Genomic DNA, 27,921 nt, shown 5'->3' with positions numbered 1-27,921 from the left:
ATTTTAAAATACAGCAGGTGTTCTGAATGAGATGTATCTACACTACTGAACACCACAATTACAACAATAACTTCAATCAACCAATCACTGATTGGTCAGATAAAACTATACAAGCAACAATACAACAAAACTCTATTGTTATTGTGTCCTGTTTTCGTCAGAGTAACTGCTGAAGTGTGAAGAGCGAGAAAAACTGCACAGAGAGGGCAGGAGAGGTGATGGATAAAACTCTGAACTTTCTACCAAAAGACTGTTGTTTGTTTCCTGGGAAAAAAAAAATCGTTGTTGTAATTGTTGTTAAACCCTTTGAAAGCTGAGCAAAATTGCATGATTTCTTTTAAAAACATGTGAATAAGCATCTTAACAAGAAATGACCTAGATATTTAGAAGTAAAAAGTTACAGAAAATGGACCTAAAAATTAGCAACTAAAATACAGTAAAACAAACAAAGAAAATAACCTTTAAAATGTGCAAAAAAATATATTTATGAGTTGAAAATAAATTGTAAAGCTAGAGGTAAATAAAAAATAGTTTTCTGGACATTTCTGGACATTTGTCCCTAGTTTATATAAATATATATATATAAAAAAAAATCCCCCACAGTGTATTAAAATTAATCCCCCACAGCTAATTTTCAGGTCATTTTCTTGTCACCTTTTAGATTTTTTTTTGCAATTTGTGGGCCAGCTTTTTTGCAGAGTTGCTCATTGTGTTTTTCCCCTTATTCTCAAAAGAAATAAAACCAATTTTCTCAGGTTTCAAAGGTTTAAATACTTGTGAGAGGCATCTGAACACAGCACAAGAAGCACTGCCATCCAACGCCAACCGCAAAAAAGCACCATCAACGCTTGCAAAAAAAAACCTAAGAGCTCAATTTAAGCACAAATTTAGCAAAGCTGAAAAAGAAGCGCCTGGAAACCTCCCCGTCTATGTCATCTTCTGCAGCCCAACTAAAGATGGTCAACTGAACCATGCTCTCTGCAAGCAACAGATTTTTATTCATACTGGAGACGCAATGCTGGAGCAGTCACATCTGACTCTTGCTTTTTCTCATTCAGGCATCCATGATGGAAATATTCCTTACAGCTTTATTCAAACGTGACTTTTACAGAAAAAGCCACAACTCTTGCGTGATATTCTGCACCTGGTGCACAAGAGGGAAGTCAAAGAAGAAGAGCGTTCTCGCGGGCTGCATCACTGATGGATATTAAAACTTGTTTTGCCATTGAAGCCTTAATTATAGATCACAGACTACAGTGACTCCCATAATAAATGAATGTAATCAATATCTTCATTTAATGTCATTAGATAGCAAATTCTGCTGCCTTTTTTACAAGGTCTAACAAGCATGGAATGACAATATGTTATGTTAGAACTCTTGAATAAAACAAGATGTGAATTTAATCCCTCTTTCTGTGTATTAACTTTCATCTCAGTCTTGTTCTGTGCTCTAAGTTTTACAGAAATGTTACGAGTCAGATTGCAGTCAGGACTTTTATGTAAAAGTGACTCCGGACATGAGACTGACATGTTAAATTGCCATCAGATTTGCATAACGAGGTGCATGTCTGAGAGGGGATTCAGTCAAGGCTAATTCCAAACTAACAGTGGTTCCAGCAGTCAGAAAGTACTTCAATTCTTCAGAGTGAATTATATATGGTTTGAAGCATGACTGTGTAATGTCACTCAGTAAAGCAAAAAGTAATACTGACTTTATATTTTACCTTTAACTAGACTTTTCTCAAATAAAACAAGGCGGAACTGAGTGCGGAGGAATAAGTGAAGCAGAAGTCATTGTAATGCTATACGGCTGCTGTCAGCTGTGTGAGGATTGAGCACTGTGGGCCTGCTGACCTGGACGGCTATAAAGCAGTGAGAGCTCAGACACTAAGTGCTTCACAACTCAACTTTGTCAGCCAAAGGAGTGGAGAGGAGGGGGAGGCAAAGGAGAATGAGGACTAAAGAAATGTTTGAGAATAGATGAGAAAACTAGAATTACCGCCTTGTGTTTGAATGACTCTGAAAACCAGTCAAGTTGCACTTACAGATTACATCCATGTCTGTGAACACATTTCCCCATCGCAGCACAGAAAATCTATACAATCAGCACAGTTTCAACAAGGAAACCCAATATTATTTTCACCAATTCAGTATCTGACCAAATATTAGTGACAGTTGAACTTTGACCAACAAACTCCAAATTTGAGGTAATTCCCTCAAGGCCTTCTTGAGATATTACCCTCACAAGAATGAGATGGATGAAGAAGTGACGGTGACCTTGACCTTTGGTCATCAAATTCCCACTGGTTCATCGTTGAGTCAAAGTGGACGTTTGTCCCAAATTTGAGGAGATTTCCTCAAGGCCTTCTTGAGATATCAAATTAACAAGTAAGAGACAGACCCAAGGTCACAGTGACCTTGAACTCCAAAATACTGTCACAGGGTCCCTTCAACTTAAGGAAAGTGGCATTTAAGCCTTTTAATGACTTTTAAATGCCACTTGGGAAGAAATTTAATGCCAATATTACAGGCTAGGGGAACTTTGATTATATTTTTAAAAAATGTATTGTGACATAAAACATGAGTCGGTCCATCCTTGAGTCAAAGGGGATGTTTGTGCCAAATTATAAAAATATCCCTCACGGTGATCCTAAGATATCCTGTTTACGGGAATCAGACAGATAAGGTTACAGTGACCTTGACCTTCAACTAGAAAAATCTAATCAGTTCATCGTTAAGTCCAAGTGGATGTTTGTGCCAAATTTGATGCAAGGCTTTTGTGAGATACCACGATATGGGACGCAAGTATGTATGGACCAATGGACGGACATCCCAAAACCATGAAGACTAATAATGGCCGGCACAGAGGCATAAAAATGAGAAAATGAGAATCATCACACACACGGTTCATTTATAGTTGCATGTTGATGGATTAAACTGTTGCACTTTTCGAGAAAAAGAGATGTGGCAGTTTGGAGGATCAAAAGCAAAAGAGGAGAACATTTTTATGCTTTTATGCATTTGTTTAGATTAGATCAAACACTTACCGTTCCTCTGCCCGACCAGTGATCCCATGTTGCTCTCGTCAGCCACTGTAACACAAAAAAACAGACAAAATTATCACACATACTGGGATACTGAGCAGCTTTGTGCCGCTTTACAAATGGTAATAATGGTATCTACTGGTGCTGGCACACGCTGTAAATGAGTCCCTGCAGAAGTATCAGACAGAGGAGGACCAGTGAGGGACAAAATGAGACAGACTGAAAGAGGAAATGAAAAAGAAGCAGAAATATAAGAAGAAAGAGTGATATTGTGCTTGCGAGAGAAAATGAGAACAGATAGAGGTGAAGACAATGAGAGAAATAATAAAGGGAGGAAAAGGAAAACAAGAAGAAACCCCCGCCAACACCCCACCCACCACCGCCTAATCTAACTAAACAGGATTGCAGTAGGCCAGCAGCAGCCGTTACAGGCTGGTTCGCCATGAGATACAATAATAGGTTTTCATTACGTTGCTATTTCTCTTAAATAATCCTTTTCATTTTTTATGAGGTCAATTTTCCCGGTGGACAGATGGGTGAGGGAGAGAGAAAATGAGAGAATATTGAAGGGACTAAGGGAGAGAGTACAGCAGTGTGAAGGAGAGGAGGGACAGATGGAGAGTGATAGGGGTCGTCAGAAAAAAACAAAGAAACATCTGTAGCAACCGAGACACAGAAACAGAAATACCTTTCTTGTGCACGTGTGGCAGATAAAATACAGAACTTTAAAAGTTTGGAAAAACTATTCTGGGCAATGTGACCCTGCCAGATAATGACAAGCTTCCTTTCCTTTTCCACAGTGAAAGATTAAAAATGTTGCTTAACCTTCAGCTGGCTTCCTTATATACTGTTTTTATTTGTATACTCTATTACTGGATAATATAACCACATAATGTAAAAGTATTCACACAAATCTAATCCTATATAGTGTCAGAATGCCATTATGAGGTTGGAAAAAAATGGATAGACTGAGAAAGTAAAAAAACTGACAAAAAAAAGGGAGTAACTAAAAGAGAGGGTAAGAGACAGAAAGATGAGGAGCATCAAAGACAAAGAGTTATAGAAAAGAGGGCAAGGGACAAAGAAAAGTTGAGGAAAGAAGAAAAGGTTAGGAAAGACAAGAGACAGGGTGAGAAAAAAAGAGAGATGGATCAAGAGAGGTTGAGGGATGCGTTGAGACAGTGTGCGCAGCAGAGAGAGGCAGAGAGTTAATGAGACATAGAGAGCTGTGCGTGTGTGTGTGTGCGTGTGTGTGTGTGTGTGATGGAGCTGCTGGATGTGTTTTCATGGGTTTTCCTCCAAATACAGATTTGACCTCTTGGCCTCTGAAAGTATGAATGTGCGTCGGAGGCTGATGGACCATTAAGATGACTCTCCATTTGCTCTTTTATGGATCCACAAGTCTGTTTCACACAATATACCTCTGACGCTGCTGAGTGGATTGTTTTTTCATTATTTTGTTTGTTCCTTTCTTCATACAACACTAGTTTTTTCAGAAACTACTAAAGGGATAGCTTGGATCTATTGAAGTGGTCCTCAATGAGGTACTGATCCATAGCCAGTGTATCACATACAGTGGAAGTTGCATCCCCAGTTTAGAGAAGCAGACAGGAGTACTGACATAGAAGATAAGCAATATACAGCTGTGAACGAAGACAGCAACAAAACATATTTTAGTCACCTAAAACCAAAAGCATGTGCTTATACTGAGAGTATTTTCCCACTGTACCTTGCTGCAGACAGCCCGTAACAAAGCTGTTTACAGCTTGAGTTCCTCATTTATGCTCTTGTCAAAGCCACCACGCCCAATTGAGTAAAACAGTCATTTAAGCGCACTAAACACAGAAGGTGCTCGTCTACTGTTGCCTCAATCAGTAAACTTGTTTGTGTTATTGTGTGACTTTGGTGAGTCTAAATTAACCCTTTTAAACCCCAATGTGATGCAAAAACACAAACAAAATAACTGATTGAGGCAGCAGTAAACCATCAGCCTCTGTGTTCAGCAAGCTAAAATTACTGTTTTGCATTACTGTGTACATTATCTAATTAAAATATGTGTTACTTTGCATTAGTTAAGTTTCCAGGATAAAGAGCTGAAAATTGGATAAAGTTACATTCAAAATTCTTGTTTCATTTTGTTGATATTGCAGTTAACAGTTTTTACGGAGGAAATTGTTTGGATAGCTGTATATATAACTCCATAAATCACAAAGTACTGCTACCATTACATTGATCTGATTTTGAGAAAATGGCATTTAACGATATGTATTGAAAAAAAAAAGAAAATTCATACACTTTTAGATAAAAAATAAGACACCACAGGTCAACAAAGGAAAAAATGTGATTCATAGATATGACCATCTTCCCGTTGATTACTCACATTTAAATAATAATGTTTCACCCGATAGCTGTGGCCACCAGTGTGTGAATGTGTGTGCGAGTGGGTGAATGTGACCTGCGGCGTTAAATCGTTTTAAGTGGTTGGACTAGAAATGTGCTATTCAAGTGCAGATCCATTTACCAAAGGAAATGATGCATGCCTGTACTCCAGCACAATTTTATCTCATTGATGACATCAACCTCACTAATTACACTACGTCAGACCCAGATTAAGTCACTGCGAATGCAAACGGATCATTACTGAATACTACTGTTTCACATTTAAAGCAGTCCATCAACTAATCAACTTGTGAAAAACGAGCTTTTATGAAGGAGACAAATTAATTTGATCAAGTAAGTTGATCAGAACTGGCAAAACTCAACAAATGATGCATTTGAAGACCTCGTTACCACCTCAGCTGTTTGTTATCAACTGAGTTAGAGGGTAAAGTTCTAGTAAATTAAGACATTAGACAATGATTGGAGGGCCACCTGGCACCTTATCAGGGGCTGGATTTAGCCCATGGGCCGTAGTTGAGTATGTCGAAGTGATGTTGTAAAGAAATGCAGATTAGAAAGAAAACTCTTCTCTGGTGTTTTTAGGAACTAGAGCAGCTATAGCTTCAGTGACTTGACTGTTCGGCTCGGCGTGTGCAGGCGGCGTGCGTGAGGATTCTTGAAATGTGAGGGGAAGCTCTGAGTCAACAGACTATTTGCTAAGGCATCCAGGGTCAATAAAAGAAGTTCACCTCTTCCTGTCAAGTGGTGTTTAATAAAAGCTAACCTGCTCTGCGCTGCGGTGAAAGCTAAGATACGTGTGACCGCAACGACTCACATGTGGGAAAGTCTCCAGAGGAAGGAAAAAAAAAAAGAAAAAAGAAAAAGCACTTGGCTCTTTAAATACAAAATGTGTAGACAGGGTCAGTATCAGAGGTCTCAGTGCTCCTGCCATCTTTATACACACACCCACTCACACACTCACACACTCACACACACACACACACACACACACACACACACACGCACACACACACACACACGGAGCTCTGCTAACTACCTTGTATCAGCCCTGGGCACTTTAGAGAAGGAAGGGATGAATAGAAGCAGAGAGATAACACAAAAAAACAGATTGAAATGGAGGACGGCCAGAGATGGAGATAGAAGCCAGAAAGGGGAGGACAGAAAGCGGTGGGGATTGGAGTGGCTCCTCAGTGGGATAGAGTGTGTTTGAGTGTGCGCGTGTGCAGACCACCCTTGTCCGTAATGAAAGCCAATCAGCTTGGGTGGCAGAGGAGCGTGCTGCAGGAAGAAAGCCAATCCACTGAACCTAATGAACCGCGATTGGAAATCAGAGAGAGGCAGAGAATAAAGAGAGAAAGATAGAAGAGAGCGAGAGCCATGAACTCATTGGCTTTCGGTTGAGAAAGAGAGCCCAGAAAGGGAAAAAGAGAGATAAATAAAGATGGAGGGATTGCTGAGAGATGGGGGAAGAAAAAAAAAACAGAGCGGGACCTCATCCTTATCTGAAGAAACTTGAAGGAAAGTGTCAGAAAGAGAAAAGTAAGAGATAAAGAAAGATTGGAGACAGATAGAAAAAGAGGAGGGGATAGACGGAGGTCAGCTCAGGTTAATACGAGGAAATAAGCCCCTTCGTTCTCGTCTTCCACACACACAGCAAGCCACGAGATTGGAAACCTCACGCCTTTCATTCACACACAAATAGAGGACACACACACACACACACACACACACACACACACACACACACACAGCAGACAGCGTGTTCATCCAGTGTGTTGGAAAGCCCCTGGGTTTATGAGTTCAGGAGGTCAAATCCCCCCAGGGCCGCGGATAATAGGAGAGGGCTACATATCACAACAAAGAAATGTAGTGATAAGAGGCATGTGATAGCTGTTGTGTGTGTGTGCGTTTTCGTGTGTGTAGTCTGGCTCAATGATTAGACTTGAATGTTTGGCTGGGTTGCGATGGTTGAGACAACATTACGTTTGTGCTGTTTTTACCCCTAGAAATGCCTCCAATCTGGTGAGAACTAAAACAACAGCTTCTTTCATTGATGAGGGTTGTGAGTGTGTGCGTGTGTGTGTGCGTGTGCGTTTGTACTCACCCATATCCATGCTCTTAGACGCTCTGTTGCGGGGGATGTTATCCTTGTCGTTGAAGGCTGCGGCAATGTGGGGCTGCCTCTCAAACTCACTGCAAAAAAATCAAATCAAACTTTAATCAATTTATTGATCAATGTTTACATCTGAAGCAGTGCAGCCGGAGGGGTGTACCAAGAAGTGACATTATTGGGTTAGAGAGGTATGTTAAGTCTAAAGCCAGGGTTTGTGTTGTGTCATGAAGGTGGCTCTTTTTTAACATGGGTAGATCTCCATGGTAACTTATGCTGCATGGCTTACCTGCAACCAGTTCATGTTCTGACTTTTGGCTTAAAATCATCCTAAAAGTGCCTTTCATTAATCATCTCCTCAAGAAAAAGTGTTAACCTTCAGTAAACAGTTGATCTATTAGCCAATACATCTTATCAGATAGGGGAATACATTATATGTACCTCTATTTTCTGTACTTTAAGTGCAAAAAGGCTTGTTTGTGACATTTTTTAAAAAGTGCTGGGGGGATCCTGGGTACGGGCTAAGCTAGAATAAACTCAAATTCTAGAAACATCCCTGCATATAAATGAAGTGTGTGCTGCTGCTGCTGCTGTGATTGGATTTTCCTCATTTATTCATTTTATCTGACAAATATTATAATGTTTGTTTATTAACTGGCCCCTGGCCTCTTGTCATTTTGCAAAAGTGGCAAAGCAAGTATCCTTGATCTAGACATTAAGGAGTTGTATGTCAGACCACAAAAGCCCAAATCCGATGGATCGGACATTAAACAGACTTCACCCTGCCAGCTCCCAAGTACAAAGTCCATGTAAAGTCCGATTGAGCCCATATGTGAAGAGAGCAGGTGAGAAATCACAGCGAGTGAGTGGCTGTGTTGATGACGTTTCGATCTATCCATCTTACATCAACTGAAAGCACAGGAAAAAAGGATGAAGAAAATGGCTCATTTATATGGAGAGAGCGACGGCAATATCTAACTGGGAAGAAATAAAGATTTGAGAAACTTTGGCGGTAAAGAACGACACTTGAAGCTCTGACACAAAGAGGCGACGGTCGGCCGTAGGTCAATGTTGGGCCATTTGTGGGTGTCTGTCATCCTAGTCACTGGCTGCCAGCCGCTGTCAGCTTTTGTTCCACTGATTCTACATGCTGACCTGTTCTTTGCGACAGTGGAGCCCCACCAGAAGAGAAACAGAAGTGAGGAATATCACAGAGGCCACCTCACTAAATATTTTAAAAGAAAACTAAAAATGTATCTCCTCACTTTAGCCTTCAACTAGCACTGTCTTAACTGCTTTGCATTTTGCGTTGCACTAACGCACTGCTGCAACTCTTTAAAATGTTGTATTTTCCTTAATTTTTTGTATTTTACACTCGATTTTTAGCTTCATTTTTAATAATATTATCTCAATGGGTTTTATTTTCCATCTTATGCATTCTGTACATTCAGTTTGTATCCATACTTTCATCTTACTTTTACTAGTATTATCAAGTGGGTTTTATCCATGTGAAGACACATTCAATGTTTTCTATCCTGATCTCATTTTATTTTTACATGCAGGTTATTATGTCTTCTATGTCTTTTCATGTGAAGCACTTGGTGCATGTAATTTCTATGTTGTGAGTGAGGTTGAAAACAACTTGTTTTATGAGGGTAAATCATTTTTCTTTAATGCCATTGAGCTCTTTAGCAGAAATGTTTCCTGATTGGTGTGTGATAAATATGCTTCCCTCTTTTAATACTGGATTGTGTTGTTAATGTGTTCACTGGAGGTCTTTCCTGTTTTAAATGACATTTTCGGACGACAGCGCTCTGCTGGTATGGAGGGATATCTCCTCTCAGGGAGGTACAGAATAGACATGCGGGTTGGCCATCAGTTTGGTGTATTTATGTGCAACTTTCTGGCCAAGAAACGGCAATGTGAGATAACACAGCATGGGGCTTTCGTTGCAGCTAGTTCTCCAATGTCAGCCAGGTGTGTCACAGCCTTAAATCATCAGACAAATTAAAGGAACAGCAAGAGACTGTAGTTTATGACCGAATTAAGCACCAGCTATGTGTTCACGGTTTAATCCATGTATTTCCTGCTTCCTGCGCACTCTAACCAGGTCCCACCCCACGCCTGAACCTAACAGAATATCTCCAGTAAGTGAGAACGCTTCTGACGCAATCTCCAATTGTGTGCGACGTGTGGAAGGAAAACTGTTCATGAGAAAAAACGCCTCGTGAAAACTTGCTGGGCTGTAATGTTACTAACGCCTGGACTCTTCGTGGTACGCCCCTCTGGAGAGCAAAAATCTTTCAGTGACTTGTCGGTTACATCACCCAAACAAGAAGGCGTAATTGAGATTAACAATCCACACACAGACACAGCAGATCATTCGATTTCCTCGACTCCAGATGGCACGTTTCAGTGAAACAATAGCACGTACTGTCTTTATTAAACTTACAGCGAAACAAGTCTATTGATGCCAGACTCTGACTCTGACCACATGAGATACTGTACACACACAGATTTTCAAACATACTAATTCAGACAACTGTTGGCAGAATGTTGTAAAACACGCGACGCCCTTTCATTTATGTGGATTTCAGAGTGCGGCTGCTGTCAGTGTTGCAGCAGGCTGTACAGCAGACAAGCAGCACAAGTATCATAGCTCTTTGTAAGACTTTACACTACTACAGAATTTACTCTATTATGCTATCAACATAATTACTTATGCATAATGCAAATAGGCTATTGCAATTAGACTGTATAGTCTAAATAATGCATATGAGCCTTGTAATATTTAGTGTAATGGCTCTTCTTTATCTCATAACTGTGGCCCATATTAAGTGTGCCATTAGAATATAATAACTGTGGCCCTGTGTGGAGTTTAATAGAGTGCTAATGCTGCAATATACTGGAGATTATTTGTGTGTGTGTGTGTTGTGTTGTGTTTGGGGGGGTGTGGGTGTGTGTGTGTGTGTGTGTGTGTGTGTGTGTGTGTGTGTGTGTGTGCGTGCCTGCGTGTGTGTGTGTTGTGTTGGTGGGGGGGTACCTTTGGTGTGGGGGAGTTAGTGGTAAGTCTCTATTCATTTCCTCCACAGCGCCAGGAGAGGGTGGCGGGGGGAAGCCTTCCTCAAACATCTCGTCGTTGTTGCCGTAGTGACCGTAGTTGCCGTTGGTGGTTGCAGCAGGATACAGAGCTGAGGAGAAAAAATAACAATTCAACAGGTAAAAAAAAAAAATAACACCACTGGTTTTGTTTATCAGTGTGGAATCAAAGAAAAACAGACAAGAGGTTTAATTTTTTTCGGTGATTTTAATACATTTTCAGCAGCATTTCACTTTTTGGGTTACTGTTTTAGTTTTTAACTAAACTGGACTAGCTCCAATATCAGTCCTGAGGCAATAAAAGCTGAATAAATAATTAAAGTGTGTGTACTCTTTTTAAAAACTTGTTAATCAGCTACACACAGAGGGGTATTTAAATGCGGACATAAGACATATAAAAAAAATTTAAAAAAACAAAAAAAAAAAAAACAGTGTGTCCTTCATTTGAGGATCTGTACTATCAGCACAAAGGCTGTGCAAGGTCAGACATTTAGAAAGCATAAGCTCTACACGCTTAGAAATAAAGGTGCCAACGTGAAGCTTATGGGGTTCATCAGTCTCTTCCCAGGGTGGAACCCTTTTTGGTCCCTACTATGGAACCCCTTCAGAGGGTTCTACCTAAAATAAAGGGTTATACCAAGGCTCCCAGTGTGTGCATCAGGTTTGAGGCAAATTTTCATAATGGCCAAACAGTGTGCTCAAACTTCCAGATCTGTATTGTGATGCTGTTGGGCCCAAAAGGACTTTTTACCTTGGAGTAACATTGTGAAAGAGAGGTTTGTAAATCAGTTGATACATGCTCCTGTTGTCTATTAACCTGTTCTCCAGTTCAATCATAGCGTCGCACAGTCACACCAAAACAAAACCCCACACACACACAAAAGGAATACTCATCTGCTGCAATGGCATGTACACAGCTCTGCTCCACTGGCAATAAAAAAGGAGTCTATAGCCTATTTTTAGCAGGTTTACTTGCATTTAAAAGGCATGCTTGCATGCACTTATTTTGGTGGGAAAGGGGTATAACAGTGTATATAAAAAACACACACAGTGCACATTCAAACAAAACTATAACACAAACAAGCAAAATAATCATTTTCATGCAAATGCCTCATTCTCACTTCCATCCCATATCATTCCCTCACTGTAAAGCCTTTGTGTTGGCACCCCCTCCACCCCCCCCGTACAAAATGACTGTAACTGTACTGCCGCTCCAGTCTGATGGAGAGCTGATGGAGAAAAGCATCTCCGGTTCCCTGCATCCCAGGGGGTGAGGGAGGGGGAGACGAGGGAGAGAGATAAAGAATGAATTTAAAACAGTTTGTTAGTCTTTTTTTTTTTTTTTTTACACCACAGCACGCACGCTGCACAATACCCTGTATGCAAATCCGGCCCACTTAGAAGCCGTTTCATCAGCGTAATGATTCCAAGGTCAGATCTTTAGCACATGAAAAGCAAGCGTAGCGTTCGGAAAAACATAGTTAATGACTTCCTTTTCTCCTGCTATAAATATGCAGGGGCGAGAGTGAACAGAGATATAAAGAAAGAGCTCAGAGAAGATGTGACAATTCCGTAGTGCTGCTATAAAGATGCTCAGGGTGGCTGCTGCACACAGCAATGTCAGGAACCCGGGATGGGTGTCATGCTGTGCTGCTATGGCAAACACACATGGATGCAAGCACACACACATAGGCTGACAAACATACTGTGTGTACACACACAGTTGCAGATAACAGGAGCACACAAACACTCAAAGCCTAATGTTGACTATCTGACACTTCAAATGGACAAATACTGTGTGCAGTGTGATTCGTTGAGTGTTTGGCTGTGTGCTCACCACTTGCAGAGTTGCCATAATTGTTGGTCATCATTGGAGTGTGACTTGCGCCGTTCATGGTGGGCTCTGTCGGGGGTCTGGAAGGTCCTGAGGGCCCCTGATATGCAATATGGCCCCATGGCTCCTGTCAACAAAAACACGAAGAGAGATGATGGTTATTAATGGCTCATATGCAAAATATGGACCAAATTCAAGCCAAAGTGGCCGTTCATGAAAAATTGATGTTGTTGCCTCACATATCAGAAGATTAAAGTCTTTTGTTACCCGGTAGGATTAACGTCTTGTTTTATTCTTTTTGTGTATTGCATATCAGCCAATGTTGTCCACTGCTGGTGTGTGCAGAATACAAACTGTGTTTTGGCACACAAAATATCAGCTAGAAGCAGCTGGAGAATCAAATCTGTGTTAATCCAATCCTATTATCAAATGTTTGATTTCCATTTGACATGTTCTTAAAATTTGGTGTGTATATGGTTGCTGTTACACCTTTGTTTCTAGTCCTTGGCTTTTTACAAACAAGAATTCCCATCAAGCAGTTGTATGCCTCCATGCACAAGTCAAATTGCACTTAGAGTTTACATCGTTGTCTGTGAAATCATGGATGCTTTCCACACAGAAGATCTAAACAATCAGCACAGTTTCAATGTGGGCACCCGAGATTAGTGTCACCAGTTTAGTATCTGACCAAATGTCTCCCCGTCTGTCCCTGAGTTAAGACACTGAGTAAAACCTTAGAAGTGTTTTTGCAAAACCTTATGATGTCACAGTTGACCTTTGACCCTCGGCCGATAGATTTTAATCAGTTCATTCTTGAGTCCAAGTGGATGTTAGTGCCAAATTTGAGGACACTCTCTGAAGGCCTTCTTCAGATATTTGCATTCATGACAATGGGACAGATGCAAGGTCACACTGACCTTGACCTTTGACCATCAAATTCTAATCAGCTTGTCACTGAGTCAAAGTGAATGTCTGTGTCAAATTTGAAAGAAAAAAAATGACAAAGGTGTTCTTGAGATATCGCTTTCACAAGAATTAGATGAATGCAAGGTCACCATGACCCTGACATTTGACCACCAAAATCTAAACATTTCATCACTGAGTCCAAAGAAATTCCTGCAAGGTGTTCATGAGATATCACTTTAATGAGAATGAGACACAGTGACGTTTGACCACCAAAATCTAATCAACTCAGTATTAAGTTCAAGTGGATGTTTGTGCTAAATCTGAAGTAATTCCCTCTAGATGTTCTTAAGAATGGACGGACAGACAACCCAAACACATAATGCCTCTGGCCTCGGCATAAAAACTCTCTAATCTACAGAACTATATAAGTCACGATCAAAGACTTTCATTCTTTATCCTGGATCTACTCGGCATTAATATTACAGGTAGATTAACATCTGATGAAAGCAAAGAGCAATTGCAGTTTAGTCCAACATACAGTCACTCTGTAAAAAAGGAGGATTTTTACATTAATTTTATAGTAGTCACATCTCACAGCCAATCAATTATGATTCACCTCAGATGGTGATGTCGGAACAAAGCTTTGAGGAAACAGGAGCAGATTTAGAACAATCCTCTGAGGGTTTCGCATAGACGTGTAGCGTGGGTGATGAACAAAATATCACAGAGTAGTCAAGTCGATCATAATTGGGAAAGAAATTTGTCATCTTTTCAGATTAAAAAAAATCCATTTGCTTAATGGCAGCAAGACATTTAGCTGGAGAGTGTTCTCACAAGTGAGACATATAGCACGGTACCTGAAAATTATTCTGTTAGGAGTGGCAGGAGGAAGTGTACTGTGTCTGACTAGAAGGGTACCTGCAGTATTTTTCAACTCGCATCCTATCTTCCCATTGTTTTGTCTTTAAGTGACTTATGGGATGAACATTTTTTGAATTGGTCCAGTATTGAGAGAGATTGCTGCAGCCAGCTGATATGTTACCACAAAGGACATTTGGCCTCAATGTACGTCTAATAAAAGTGTTTGTTTTTGCCACTAACAGGCTCAGATTGGTATTCTAAGTCTCTTACAACATTGGTAAAGGATCCCTACAGAGAAAGACCTTATGTTAAAGAGTGAGATCGTATGTTTATTATTGTGAAACAAACTTCAGACACAGTCGACAGAAACAAAACACAACCCACAAAAGTTGTCTTGATTTGTCTTTCCACTTTTCCAGCAATCACCAACTCTGGCTGGGTTGGAATAAACCCTTAATTCACCCAGTTAGATGTGAAAATACGCTGGCTCTATACATGTTAAAATCATTGTTTATTTAAATAAAGTCTAGTTGCTTTGGCGATTTCAGGGCAATTTTCTTGTGCTGTGTTGGACACCTTTTTTTACAAACATTTAAACCTTTGACACCTGAACAAATTTGTTTTGATTTCTTTTGAAAACATGGTTTCAAAGCAACTTAGTCAGAGATGTCCGACAAACTGCAAAAAATTAGGAAAACCTTGACAAGAAAATGACCTGAAAATTAGTTTTTCTAACAAGATACAGAGGGAGAAATGATAACTTATTTTTATTATTTTTTCAATATATTTTTATATCATTTTATTTTTTATTTTGTTCTACCATTGCCCCGAGTGGCTACATTGCAGCATATTTCGAAGCTGCCTGGGTGCAGCACTCTTGCTCAATACTGCAACAATTTCAAAAATTGTTGTACTCATTTAGTCACTTTAAAAACTTTGGTATAAAACAGTCCAGGTTGAAGAATACACAAGTTTCCCTTTTCGCTGTAAAATACAGCAAGAATATGACCCCTCACTCAACGTTTAGCAGCCAAGTGTTTTTACTCCTTAATCAAAAAAAAAGAGGAAAATATCTTGTTATGGAATGTGGATTACAAGGACAAAATCATCACAAGAAGCATACATTTATATGTATATATGTATATGTATATATAGATCTATATATTGATCGCCTTTGGCAGTCCTTTTGAACAGCAGCTTCAGCGATGTGTAACTGCACAAAGAATGGCGACTCCCTTCATGTGCACAAATGGAAACACAGTAATTAAGACAATCCGCGGAGAACTGACAGGCATGTTATCGAACAGCCCAAAACTACAAAGGACCCCCACACACACCCCACCCCTCAGATGGAGATAGGGACTTGAAGTTCTGGTGGGAATCGGTGCTGGTGAGGGATGAAAGAAGCCTTTTTCTGGTCAAAGACATGGGAGCTGCAGCTGTCACACACACACACACACACACACACACAAGCACACACCTATACACTTATTTAAGCATAAAAAATAATTCTTAGAATAATGAAAGGTGTTCCAGTATCTTTGTCATATCAAAGCGTTGGCTAGGGTGTGTGCACAATGTCACTGAGTCCCTGGAGTATCATTAGTACCTACCATACATGTTAATATGTTACCAGATCATAGCTGTCAATCACTTTGAGCTCATATATGTGTGCCGATGCATTTGCACACAAAGTCGTGACAGCTCTTCTGCACGTGCCAATGAACATAAATCATATTCATCCGTCCATCCACAAACTAACGGCTCGCCTGAGGCTTTTGAAGCAGCCTGGCAGACAGGCAGTCAGATATCTTAATCCCACAACAATAAGTAAACAGGAGGGGGGTCCATCTATCCAGCCAGCGTCAACCTACAGCTGCATACAATAGGCTTCTGAGAGGCTTAGTTCTGCCTCACCCCACTGTGTCACCCACCCCATCCACATATCACACGCCTGGAGATGGAGGGCAAGAGAGAACACAGAAAACTGTGTTATTATTTATAATTTATTTAGTTATTATATATCTTATTTATTTATTTACAAATAAACTGCACTAACCTGACTGAAAGAATAAATAATACAAAATAAATGTTGTTTACATGATAAACTGAGTCACAAAGTGGTAATAATTTGGTTTAGCACGTCATTTATGTGTCATAAGCGATGTTACCGCGGCAGTCAAAAATCAGGAGTGAGAAAAGGAGGAAAAGAAAAAGACAAAAACACACAAGCTGTTACCATCTAATTTCCCAGCAAAGTCTGTGAAAATGTTTTAAATTTTTGCCAAAAAATAAATAAAAACCTGTGGCTTTCCTTCACACACGTGGAAGCAAATAAAAAGGCTTTTGGCATGTGAAAAGAAAATCAAATCTATCAGAAATAAAGGAAATGTTCTTTAAAGAGCTGGCTGATAATGAGGTAAGCTGCTCATACTGTTCGGTGTGAGCTAATGGTGGCCAAATGTTAAGCTCTCCCATTTTAAATATATTGGGGGGGTTTTTCACACATACCTCTATATCTATGTTGCAATGATATTGTGGGGTTGACTGTGGATGCTTTCACAAAATAATTACACAATGAGAATTTTGTTAAATAATTAGTAGTAATGTGTATATAATGACTAACAATAGAGCAGTCTGATAAGTTCAGAAAATGAAATCACTTTACTGTAATGCAGCCTTTGAAACCAGGAAAAGACAACACTTAGGATTTCATGATATCCAAAATTTAAGATGATATCTCGTCCCATATCAGGTTATCAATATCGTATTGATATACTGCTAACTTACCAGTCTCGAGCCTTTGTACTCAGGTCCCAATTCAAGTCTTAAATCAAGACTGACAAGTCTCCATTCAAGTCCATGTCAAATCCTGCAGCCTACACTTTTTGGGTCCTAAACAAGTCATAATGCACTCTTCACACACGTGTGTTCTGCAGAGCAGCAGACGGAGCTTTTTCCTCTGCAGCAGTTGTTTGATAACTGATCCCTTGGTCCATTCACAGCTAATCAGATCACATCAACGGATGAGAGGGGGGCTGTTTGCAGATGTTTGTGAGTAAAAGCAAAGTTTAAACCCAGCAGAATAAGTGGTTAAGTTTCGCCCTCAATGCGCCAGACGTTCTGCTCCTAATAAACAGTCCAGCTCTGAAAATCTATTTGTGGTGTTTAAGATGTGGTTAGTCTTTATTGATCTTGTCAATTTAAGTCTAAAGTCATGAAAGTTGTGACACGAGTCAAGTGACTTGTGTCCGCATCTCCTACAAGAGAGTATGCATGGGAGCAGCAATTATTTTCCTTGACACTTTTAATGCAAATGTGAGCATGCCAACATGATTTCTTATTGACCTAAATATATTTATACTGTCATTGTCAATAACTGAGAAACGCTGAGACAAGAGATAATCTGTAATAATAATGTATAATAATACGTAATGCATTGATGTTTTTAAAATAACCTCTTTAATAGAGATTAAAAAAAGGTTATTTAACGGCGGTTGAGATTAAAGGTCATATCAGCCGGTCTTAATGGAAAGCAGGCTGCAGACAGAGACAGTGAGAGACAGGAGGGACACTGAGGGGCTCAGGGAGATTTGCTTTAGGGAGCGTTTGTTTTATCACGTTGCCCCTCGGTGCCACCAGACTGGCTGCGCTGAGACTATTCAGATATATACTGAACTTTGAACTGGATTTGATAGCATTTATCTGCAGGCTTGGATAACCAAAACACACACACTGATAGCAGTGTGGTGCAGATGAGATGGAAACGCCACAAAGAGCAGGTCAATGGCAGTCAACCCGCCAAGCCTCCCTCTCTTACACACATTATCATCTGCTTTGACTACTGTGGAGCATCTTTATAAGCTTCTGAAATGATCCGTCATGGGTCAATGTGGAGCTGAATAGACTGACTCAACTAAAAAATGCTATTTTTCACCGTCTGTCAAGCTTGATGCCTTCATCAAGTTGCCATTTGTGCTGCTTTTCAAGCATTAGTTGAACACAACTTCTCTTGATTGATTCTAATGTTCCTCGCACGTTTCCCACCAGGGATTAAAGAAACTGCCACCGCAAAGTGAAGACTCATTTTTTTTTTTTTTTTTTTTGGGGGGGGGGGGTATTAAGACAAAGTGTTCCTTTTTTTACTCACTTCAACACACACAAGAGAAAGTGGTAAAAATAATCAAAGGTTAACACACTGCATGCAGTTTGATTTTTAACACATTTATCACATTTGAAAGGAGTGTGTTCACAGTCGGGAGCGATCATGAATACTGATTCTCCCTTTTCATTAGCTTTTCCTGAAATATGCTCATTATATATATGGCTGTGAATGTGTGACTCTTGGTCAATTTGTGGTGTGTGTAGCTCCAAAGAACGAATCATGTGATGTTGCTTAAAGTTTTTTAGTGGGAATTTTAACTTTCGTGAAATCTGATTTCTGCTTGGAGTGAGTGGCAAAGGAGGGAGAAAAGGCAGAAAAGAAAAGAGGCAAAAACAGAGGAAACAGGGAGCCGAAAGTCATTTAATAAACAGGCAGAGGCGCAAAGGAGAGTGAAAACCCAGCAGTGAAACAAACAGACAGGCATGCAGGAGGCTTCAGATTAGCTTTATTTAACAGAGGAGAAACAAGCAGGTCAGACAGAAAAGCAGGAGTACATTGCCTCAAAAAAATATGGAAATTAAAAAGGAAAACTTTATACAAAGAGACAAAACAGGAAGGAGCAGATTAAGACTTTATAGTGTGTAGACAAAGTGTGAGAAAGTAGCTAAATTTAGTGGTTTAAGCCTGATGTGGCAGGAAGGAGAGTGTGCACGGTGAAGAAATTAGAATTGCATTGGGTAATATTTTAAAGCTGAAAAGTTGTGACAGTTAGTGGCGTTGGCCAAAGGAAAAGCTTTCAGTGAGATTAATTTGTTCCACACCATCAATCGGTAAAAATTAACTGTGCAACTTTACACATTAAGGATTTGGTGCAGAAGAGGGGGATTTTTTTTCATAATATTAATCAAAATATAACATGATAGGAATTATTCATAACTGTACAGATATTTAAACTGTTTAAACTAAGTGCAGAAATGACTTTTAAATTTATTGTAAAGATCCAGTGTGTGAGATGCATGTTCTCTTTAGTGTATAATCACATGAAAATAAGTATCATTGTGGTTCTGCTACCTGAGAACAAGATGTTTATGTCAACAAAGGGTGTCAGTCCTTGTCTACTGTCTACAGTTTTTTTTTATTATGAAACTGCATTATACTGTGTTTTTACCAGTTTTAATCACCTGGTCTGTTTGTTGAAGAGACCTCTGGATAATTAAGCTTCCGGTAAAAACCTCCTCAAAGTCTAGATCTTACGTTTGAAAGAAAAAAGCTGAGCACACAGTAGCAGGTGCTGGGTTTTGGTTTTAGTTTTGAAGAGGACGGTATGTTTAAGATTTTAACAGTACTACTACTCTTACCAATAAAGCTTATTGATACAGTACTTTAAAGGTACTCTTATCAGTCATTTTGGAAGGGTTTAAAGAAAAATTGTCCAACAGACTTAATATTGCTTTTTTTTTTACCATGTATGTAAGTACAGTATGTAAACTAACATTCTGCAATAGCAGTGTTTTAAACAATCACGATCTTAAACAATAACATACCTGAGGTGGATGGGGCACTAGAGGAAATCTCTATCTAATTGCAAATTAGAAATGGATTTGCCAAGATAAAAACTGCACATGATTTAGGTAACCTCAATAAACAAGAAATATATTTTCTTTCTTCAATACAGACACCAGAATTGTTAACCTCAGAGCTCATCAGTACTATGGTCTTCAATAATTGGGCTCCAGGGCTGGTTTAACACCTGGTTAAACACCCATCTCTAGATGACCTCTGTGGATAATTTGGCTCCTGGTAAAAAACCTCCTGAACAATGAACAATGGAGAAATTTAAAGTGTCTGCTGGTTGTAATCTGTAATCCTCACCTAAATCTTACACACCGGAACTTTAATTCAGGGTTTTACTTTTGGTTTATCCCCGTTTTTTAATTTCCTGATTACAAATGTGCTCTTTGAACCACCTGCAAGAGCTCAACATTAAATATAACTTGCACCTCAGTCACACACACACATGCACACACACAATCAGAGCTGGAGGTGGTGCTGTCTGGTGAGAGCCCGGTTGTGCGTGTCGTTGTGCGAGTGTGCATCTATGTATCTGTCTGCAGATGTGTTTCTGTTGGTACCTCGGGTGGGTATCCTGCTGTGAGTGGGCGGCGGGTCTCCGTACATCTGACCCGCCATTGCTCTGATGTTCTCAGTGTAAGTGTTACTCTGAGAGCTGTCTTGTGTGTGAATGGCGTCCAGGGTGCGGCTGCGTGTGTGCCTGGATTTTTGTCTGTTGCCTTGAGCGTCAATGAGCGTGTGATCGTGTATGTTGTCGGGCACGAACGTTCGGCTGTGTGCATATCCATAGCTTTCCCTGTTTAAGTTCCTGTCTGTGGGTCTGTTGAAGCTGCTCAGTGTCTGACTGTGAGGCACAAACCCAAACTGGTACCTTGTAGCAGGTCTGTATAAATCTTTTTGCATGTACCCCCCTTCATCATCACTGTACTCAGTATCTCTTTGTGTGAAGCCGAATGTGTAACCACTACGCCTCTCCCTTTGATTATAACTATAGGTGTATCTAGTGTGCGTCTCCCCTGGCCTCTGTGTGTAACGCTGCCTGTGGCTATGAGGCAGCGGCTCTGTCGCTCTCCTCCTCAGCGTGGGGAGGAGGGAGGAGGAGCGTTGAGGCGGAGGCGGCTGCTGCTGGCTGCAGGCGTCACTCGCTCGTACCTGATTGCTGGAGACCATGTGGTTGTTGGGTTGATGGGTGGCATTCGTAGTAGGGTTTGGTGCAGGGTTGGCACTGCTCATCTGTAGAGGAAAAGAATAATTTGAAGGAAAAGGAAACTGATGCTAAGGTCTCTGTCATACTGCTGACACGCATGTGGGTTAGCTGCTTCCAGTCTGCACAGTAGACATGAGAAATTACCACATATTCAATATTTTCTTCACAAACTGTAAATAACACCGGGCTTAAAAAGGCATTAAATAAAACATATTGAAAGAATAAAGAGCAATTTCTGGGATTTGAGGAAATTGGGGGCTTAGCCCAGACCTGTTACTATTCTTGGAAAAAAAAAAAAAAAACAACCTCTCTCTCTTAAGTAGGTAACCACACTTCAAAATAAAAGCTCTAGGATGCAAATTCACTGTATTTCAAAATAAAAGATGTTTTCCACAAACTTGACATGGTCACGAGTCATTTGTCGTCCATTCAGTATGGACCTGCAACCCACCTTTGGAACCATGACCCACCAGTTGGGAATCACTGCAGCAGCACATCTTTACTGAGTCTCAAGTGATCATAATACAGAGAGAAATGAATCGCATGTGAATGATGTGTGTCATTGATTCTGTTGTCAAAAGTCTGTTAGTTACTGATGAATAACCTTTGAACATATCAGGCTGTGCAGAGAATTGCATAATGCATAAGGATCCCTATATGTTTCATGTAACCAAATTCATCTAACCAAACTCTGGGAGTATTGAAATTCTAACATGTTGCCCCACATCCACCAAAGATTCAAAAGGACTGAGCTGACAGGAAGTAAATGACAGGAATACAGATTGTAGTTATACAGAAATATAACAACATTTATAGGTCTGAATTTAGATCTTATCGCCCACTCATGTGTGACTTTCCAACATCAAGCTTGAGCACTTTCATGACCTCAAAATGTCATTCTCTTCCAAACAGCAACAGTCTGATTTCTACTCCAGCGATGCTGAAATGTAAAACATGTTGTAAAACGCACTTTTACACCCACAAAGCTTTACCTGCGTGCAATACACCACTCAAAATTCCATTAAAGTGAGATAAAACTTTACCTGTCTTGGTGCTCGGAGCACTACGAGCTGGATGGTGCCCCTGGCATTTCCCTCGGACGACATGGAGCGTCTCAGCGTCTCCATGGCAGCGTGGTTGGAGCGTCCGAGCAGCGACTCACCATTTACTGCGATCATCTGGTCATTCACGTTCAACCGGCCGTCCTGTTGGGAGAGGATTTGGCATTTCTGCACTTCAGTTCTGCTTACCTAATTAGTATGAGGTGAATTAGCAGTAAAACATGCAGCTGATGTTGTTGTTATTATTAACGTGATGAGAGATTTTCAAAATAAAGGTTGCATTTTATTTCATTTTATCTAAACTAGTTGCACAGGAAATATTAGAGGCGTTTTCAGTACTTTTTACTTTTTCATGACACTTATGCTAATGTCTACTAAGACATAAATTATACTAAAATGTAAGAGTGGGAAAGAATTAGGAGCACAGAGCACAAATCTTACATAAAATAAGACATACAAGACTGGTCACTGATAAAAGTTTTAAGAGAGAAGAGAAACAGGAGGTCTGAAGTGTGAAATATGTGAGATTAAAAAATTGTAAAAGGTGAAAGAAAAAAAATGGTAGACGGCAGAGAGTCAAACAAATAAATACAATGAGCAGCTACCAGCCATCCTGTTCAGAGACCAACAGGTTATCAGCATCCCAGTTCTACTTACCTAATTAGTATAAAGTAAATTATCAGAAAACATTCACTTGATGTTACAGGGTGAAGTATCAAACTGACAAAGACTTTGAAACAAAGGCTGCATTTCACTCTTCATTTTGTCTAAACTAGTCACACAGTAAATGCAGCAATAACAGGCATTAGAGGCACTTTTATTTGGAACTATTCGCTCATGTCACCTATGCTAATATCTCATAAAAAATAAATGATACTAAAATGCTAGGGTGGGATGGAGCGCAAGTCTAACATAAGATAAGACACACAACACTGGTCACCAATGAAGTTTTAAGAGAGAGGAAAAATTGGAAGAGGTATGTGTGTGCATGTGTGTGTGTGTGTGTGTGTGTGTGTGTGTGAGAGAGAGAGAGAGAGAGATAGAAAGACAGAGGGAGCAAGAGTGGAGTAGAAAATGGAAGGAGGTGAAAGGCAAGAAAATTGTAGAGTTAGCAATCTACTGAGAGCGGGAGAGCCATGATAAATACATAGAGCAGCTAATGGAATAGCCTCCGTGGGCACTAAATCACTTCTAAGTGTTTTAAATAGCAGCCTCTCATAGAGAGGCAACACAGAATAGTACCCTGGAGGGAGAAAGGGAGGAAGGGGGGAAGAGCGGACGAGTGAGCAAGAGTGGAAGAAGGGGGGGATCAAATGAGGAAAGCCATGCAGAGGGCAACATTTTAAATAAAGGGCAATAAAGATGAGGACACTTTGACACTGAAGGTTCTCTTTGAGTGTGTGGAGTCCTGATTGGTCATTGTGGTCACTACTGCCCTTTGACCCCATCTCATTAACACGGCACCATTAATACAAAGTATTCAGACCCTTTACTTCAGCAAAAGTATACCACCCTGTGAAAATACTCTGTGACAATTAAAGTCCTGCATTGACAATGCTACTTTGGTAGGAGTAAGTCAGGATAATCAGGAAAATATACTAAAAAAACTCAAATTATTACAACATTTAAAAAACATCCAAAAAACTCAAAATTATTAGAAAAAAACACACAAGTGACATGAAAAGAAAATACTCAAATGAAGTACCTTAAATGTGTACTTGAGTACAGTAATTGAGTAAATATTCTTTGTAATATTCCACTTCTGACATCAGGGCTGACCTCAAATGCAAACTGGGATGGCACTCGCTCACACAGAATCCGAGGATGTCATCAAAAATTGATGCTTGTGCCAAAATCGGCTGTGATATTCCCTATTAATAACTTCACTCTCAGTAGGCAGTGGCAGCACGCGCCATGTAATTTTAATTTGTTTTCTTTAGCGTACTCTTTGATATGATCGTATGACAGGATGAGGGATCAAGTCAAAGAGCGTTTTTGGGATATAATTGAGGCCGCGGGCCCAGACAGCAGCCAAAACTCTTTAATGGAAATAGGTTAGATCTCTCCATGACTCTTCCTCGTCTCCTCCTTTTTTGTGCCTGCTGTGTGATTGTGTGTGTGTGTGTGTGTGTGTGTGTGTGTGTGTGTGTGTGTGTGGGACTCAGGGGACAACCCGGGTTCCCTCCTCTGCACCGGCCTCAAGTCTCATCAGGCCCCTTAGCTGCTTTTCATTAGCATGCATCAACATCGAAGAGGGGACAGACACACACACACCCTCATGTATTGTTCCTGCTGAGTGTCTCCACTTTTCAGTTTTCTTTCCTCCTCTCATTCTGCCTCTTTCCATCTCTCTATTGTTCGATACTGCTCATTTCTTCCCTCTTAGATTCTCCCGCTGTCTTCTTTCAATGGGTTCCCTCCCTCCCTCGCCACTGTCTGTCTCTCTTCCTGCGTTTCTTTCTTCCTCTTATGTGGTATCTTGTCCCAGAAACCTGTTTCGCAGCCAGCCGGAGATCTTACTAGGCCGTTCTGTCAGAGCGCTATCCGCATCGGCAGCTGTCGGAAAAACTACTTCTGAAGGCACTTTGGGGAGCCGTTGTCTGGCCGCCCTGATCCCAGACCAGCCGTTTATCTACAACGCCACACTCGTCTCTGTGCCTCCTCATCGTGCCGAGCAGATCTGGGAGCAGCAAAGAGGGGGCACAAGGAGTTTTGAGAGGGGGCGAGATATTGAGGCCAAGTGGAGGAATCTCCAAAGTGCTGAAACGGGATGTTTTTTTTCCTGATGCACTCACAGCTTGAAGTGGAGTGATACTGATAAGACGGCTGCAGCGCTGATGTGACAAGGCCACTTGAGGTCAATGAGTGTCAAAGGTCGAGGGAAGGCAGGCGGTTGTGGCCTCAGAGGAAGACGGGAAATGAGATGGAGCGGCGAGAAGCGCAAAGGAAGAAGAGATGAGAGGAAACAAATACAGCATAAAGAAGAAGGGGGGAAAGAGTTTGGAAAATACAAGGTGGGAAAAAAGGATCTAAAACAAAACAATCACATAAAATGTTCTTGGTTGGAGAGGTGGTTCTGGATAAAACCATGATTAGACAAACTATTCTATGGCTGCTCAAATGTTCCTGCAGCGTGTCTCATTCCTCATGTTTGATGTATTTATAAGGAGCATTTTAGAGCTCTGAAATAACTCTGTGATGGTGAAAACTTAGTGAGGCATTTTGGTACTGTATGGAAACCTTTACATCAAAAATACAGGAATATTTCACACACAATTTCCACAATTTCAAATATCAATCTGCGAGATTCGGTTTTATTTTGTCTCCATCTTTGGTGTCAATCAGTCACTGTCATGGTCTCTTTTTTATTAAGGACCAAACCATATAAACTTAAACCTTGTGGGAAGCAGTTTCATGTAGGGACTTTTCTCTCTGTACTAAAATACATCCACAAACCGTATCACCACACAGAAGGAAGCATCACATCCCTCCTCGGCTAAGCTGTAAAGTTGACTAGCTCGGTAGTGCTTGGTGAGCTAGTCCCAGATGCACGCTTCCGTCTGTGCAGGGATAAAGTTGATAAAGTAGTTTGACAGAAAGAAAATAGTTCCGCCATGAAACTCCTCACAACAAGGTCTGTGGATCATCTTGAGTAACCGGGTCATGATTTCTGGAAAAACACATTGCTGCTGAGTTTTCCAAATGTATTTTTTTGCATCTTTGAGCACCACAAGCCCAGTGCCGTCTAGTTTCATTATATTGGAGAGAAGGAGACATCTCCAACACCCTGCAGCTCATACCAAAAAAATCTAGATAAAGCACTACAGGTAAGAGAAAAAACACCTTTTTTTATTTGGGGGTGAACTGTCCCTTCAAGATTTTTGCTGTCCACTTTTAAATGGAGGTTTTATTGTTGTTTTATTTTGGACGTTTTATATTATAATAAACCAGCTATCGTTTAAACAGGTGGGTATTGTGATATATTTTTGATTTTTATCTCTGGCAGGTGTAAGAATGAGGGGGATCATGTGTTTGGTTGTGAACACGTGCGCCAGTGTGTGTGTGTGTATTTCTGTCTATCTGCCGCTAATCTCAAATACTACTGGACCAATCAGCCTAATATTGGGTTTGTACATTCATGACTGTACGCTCAAAGAGCTCGTATAGCCGCATCACCATCTGTTGCACATTTTGGTTTTCATCGCGGCTTAGAAACTGATATCAACCAGAAAATTTTGGTCTAATTTTGAACCAAAGCATCTGCAGATGAATTCCATATCAGATATGTTGTGATCCACTAAAGTTAGGCACGATACAGGATGAAAAAATGTTTTGTTATCTTCGACGCCATCTTGTTTGAAAAGGGAGCTGGGGGAGATAACGGCAGCTGCAGCTCCTCGCGGTGTGTGATTTGTTCTGCTCTCTGCACACTTTTATACCAAACCAGGAGCATTTTGCCTTCCCAATTTTATAGACTTGCAGATTTTGTAGAATTATTCATTTTTCCTAAATATTTGTGCTCCTGCCATATTTCGTAAGCATACTATGTAACTGAATGATTTCTATTTGAATGTGTTAACTGTGTTTATTGCTATTAATTCCTGTTTTTTGCAATGTAACCTACAAAGTTAAAACTATTCAACATCCAGTTTTGTTATGGGTTTTTTTTGTTTTTGTTAATAAAAATAGAGGTCCTGTGGCACTAAGTGCAGGCATATGACGACCCTCTCTACCTTATAAGCAGCTCCTCCATGGATGATAGACTTGATGAAGATGCCCAGGTCCTCTCCAGTCTCTCTGGACTTGTTGCCCTTCAGGCTGACCCCCAGGCCAGCTGAACCCGATTCATTGAGGGGGATCTCGTACATCAGCTGCTCCCTGCCATCCTCCAACACCAGACTGCCATCCTCTTCACCTTTCTGAAAGACAGCACAAGATTTTTCTTGAAAAAAGGTACTCTTCTAGACAGGAAAAGCCTGTTCATACACACAAACACCTACTTTACATAATAAGTGCTGTGTATGATCACTGCCGATTGAGGTAGGAGCACCATATCTAATGCACTGACTGATAATGCATGCTCCTACACCACGCTGATTATACTCAACACCAAAAATAGAAAAAAAGGAGTGAGAAGGAAACGGATTAAAGATAGAAGAAGGCTTCGGGGAAGAAAACAGAGAAGTTAAAGAAAGGAAAAGAGGAGCAGGTGTTGTGTACTGGAAAGAGAGATGAAGGTGGAGTGAGAAAAAAAGAAAGCTACTGTAGAGAGGTTATTCCATTTGGAGATGAAAGGCGCAGACGGAGAGCGAGCCATTTCTAAAGGAAACATAATAACCTTTTCATACCTCCTCCTGGAGCGCAGTGGGGGAGGAAGAGGGGAGCAAAAGAAGCAGAGGGAAGAGGATGGAGGCACGGAGGAGCATTTAAAAGTAATAACCCTTCCCTGAGGTATACCCGCTTCTCTCACTCCCCCTCCTTGCTCTTTACATTTCATCCTAATCTCTCAATCTTACTGTACATCTCTCCTCTCTATTTCTCCTCCCCAGACTCCATCTTCTACAGCAGTGATACTCAACTGACTTCATGCAAAATCTGACACCCAATAACGTGCCAGGTGCCCCAACCATTTTCTAATTCACAATAAAAAATTAAAGTGATTCACAGTTGGAATTATTTTTGTACTTATAGCATACATAAGGTGCCAGAGTGCAATGAACAG

The 27,921-nt window shown here is 40.5% G+C and overlaps 1 protein-coding gene across 1 annotated transcript in view; it reads right to left on the bottom strand.

Annotated features, from left to right (window-relative positions):
• The window catches only part of pard3ba (par-3 family cell polarity regulator beta a), a 198,092-nt gene that overhangs the window by 92,176 nt on the left and 77,995 nt on the right, over positions 1-27,921 (bottom strand). The window contains 7 exon segments of the mRNA XM_042513093.1: positions 3,048-3,092; positions 7,549-7,637; positions 10,598-10,745; positions 12,491-12,614; positions 21,084-21,164; positions 22,182-22,343; positions 26,933-27,118. Coding sequence (XP_042369027.1) covers positions 3,048-3,092; positions 7,549-7,637; positions 10,598-10,745; positions 12,491-12,614; positions 21,084-21,164; positions 22,182-22,343; positions 26,933-27,118 — 835 coding nt within the window.

This window comes from Plectropomus leopardus, chromosome 24 (genome assembly GCF_008729295.1).
Source record: "Plectropomus leopardus isolate mb chromosome 24, YSFRI_Pleo_2.0, whole genome shotgun sequence".
In the NCBI taxonomy this organism is placed as follows: Eukaryota; Metazoa; Chordata; class Actinopteri; order Perciformes; family Serranidae; genus Plectropomus; species Plectropomus leopardus.
The sequence above is the reverse complement of the archived record's forward strand: the minus strand, read 5'-3'. Positions and strand labels throughout refer to the sequence as shown.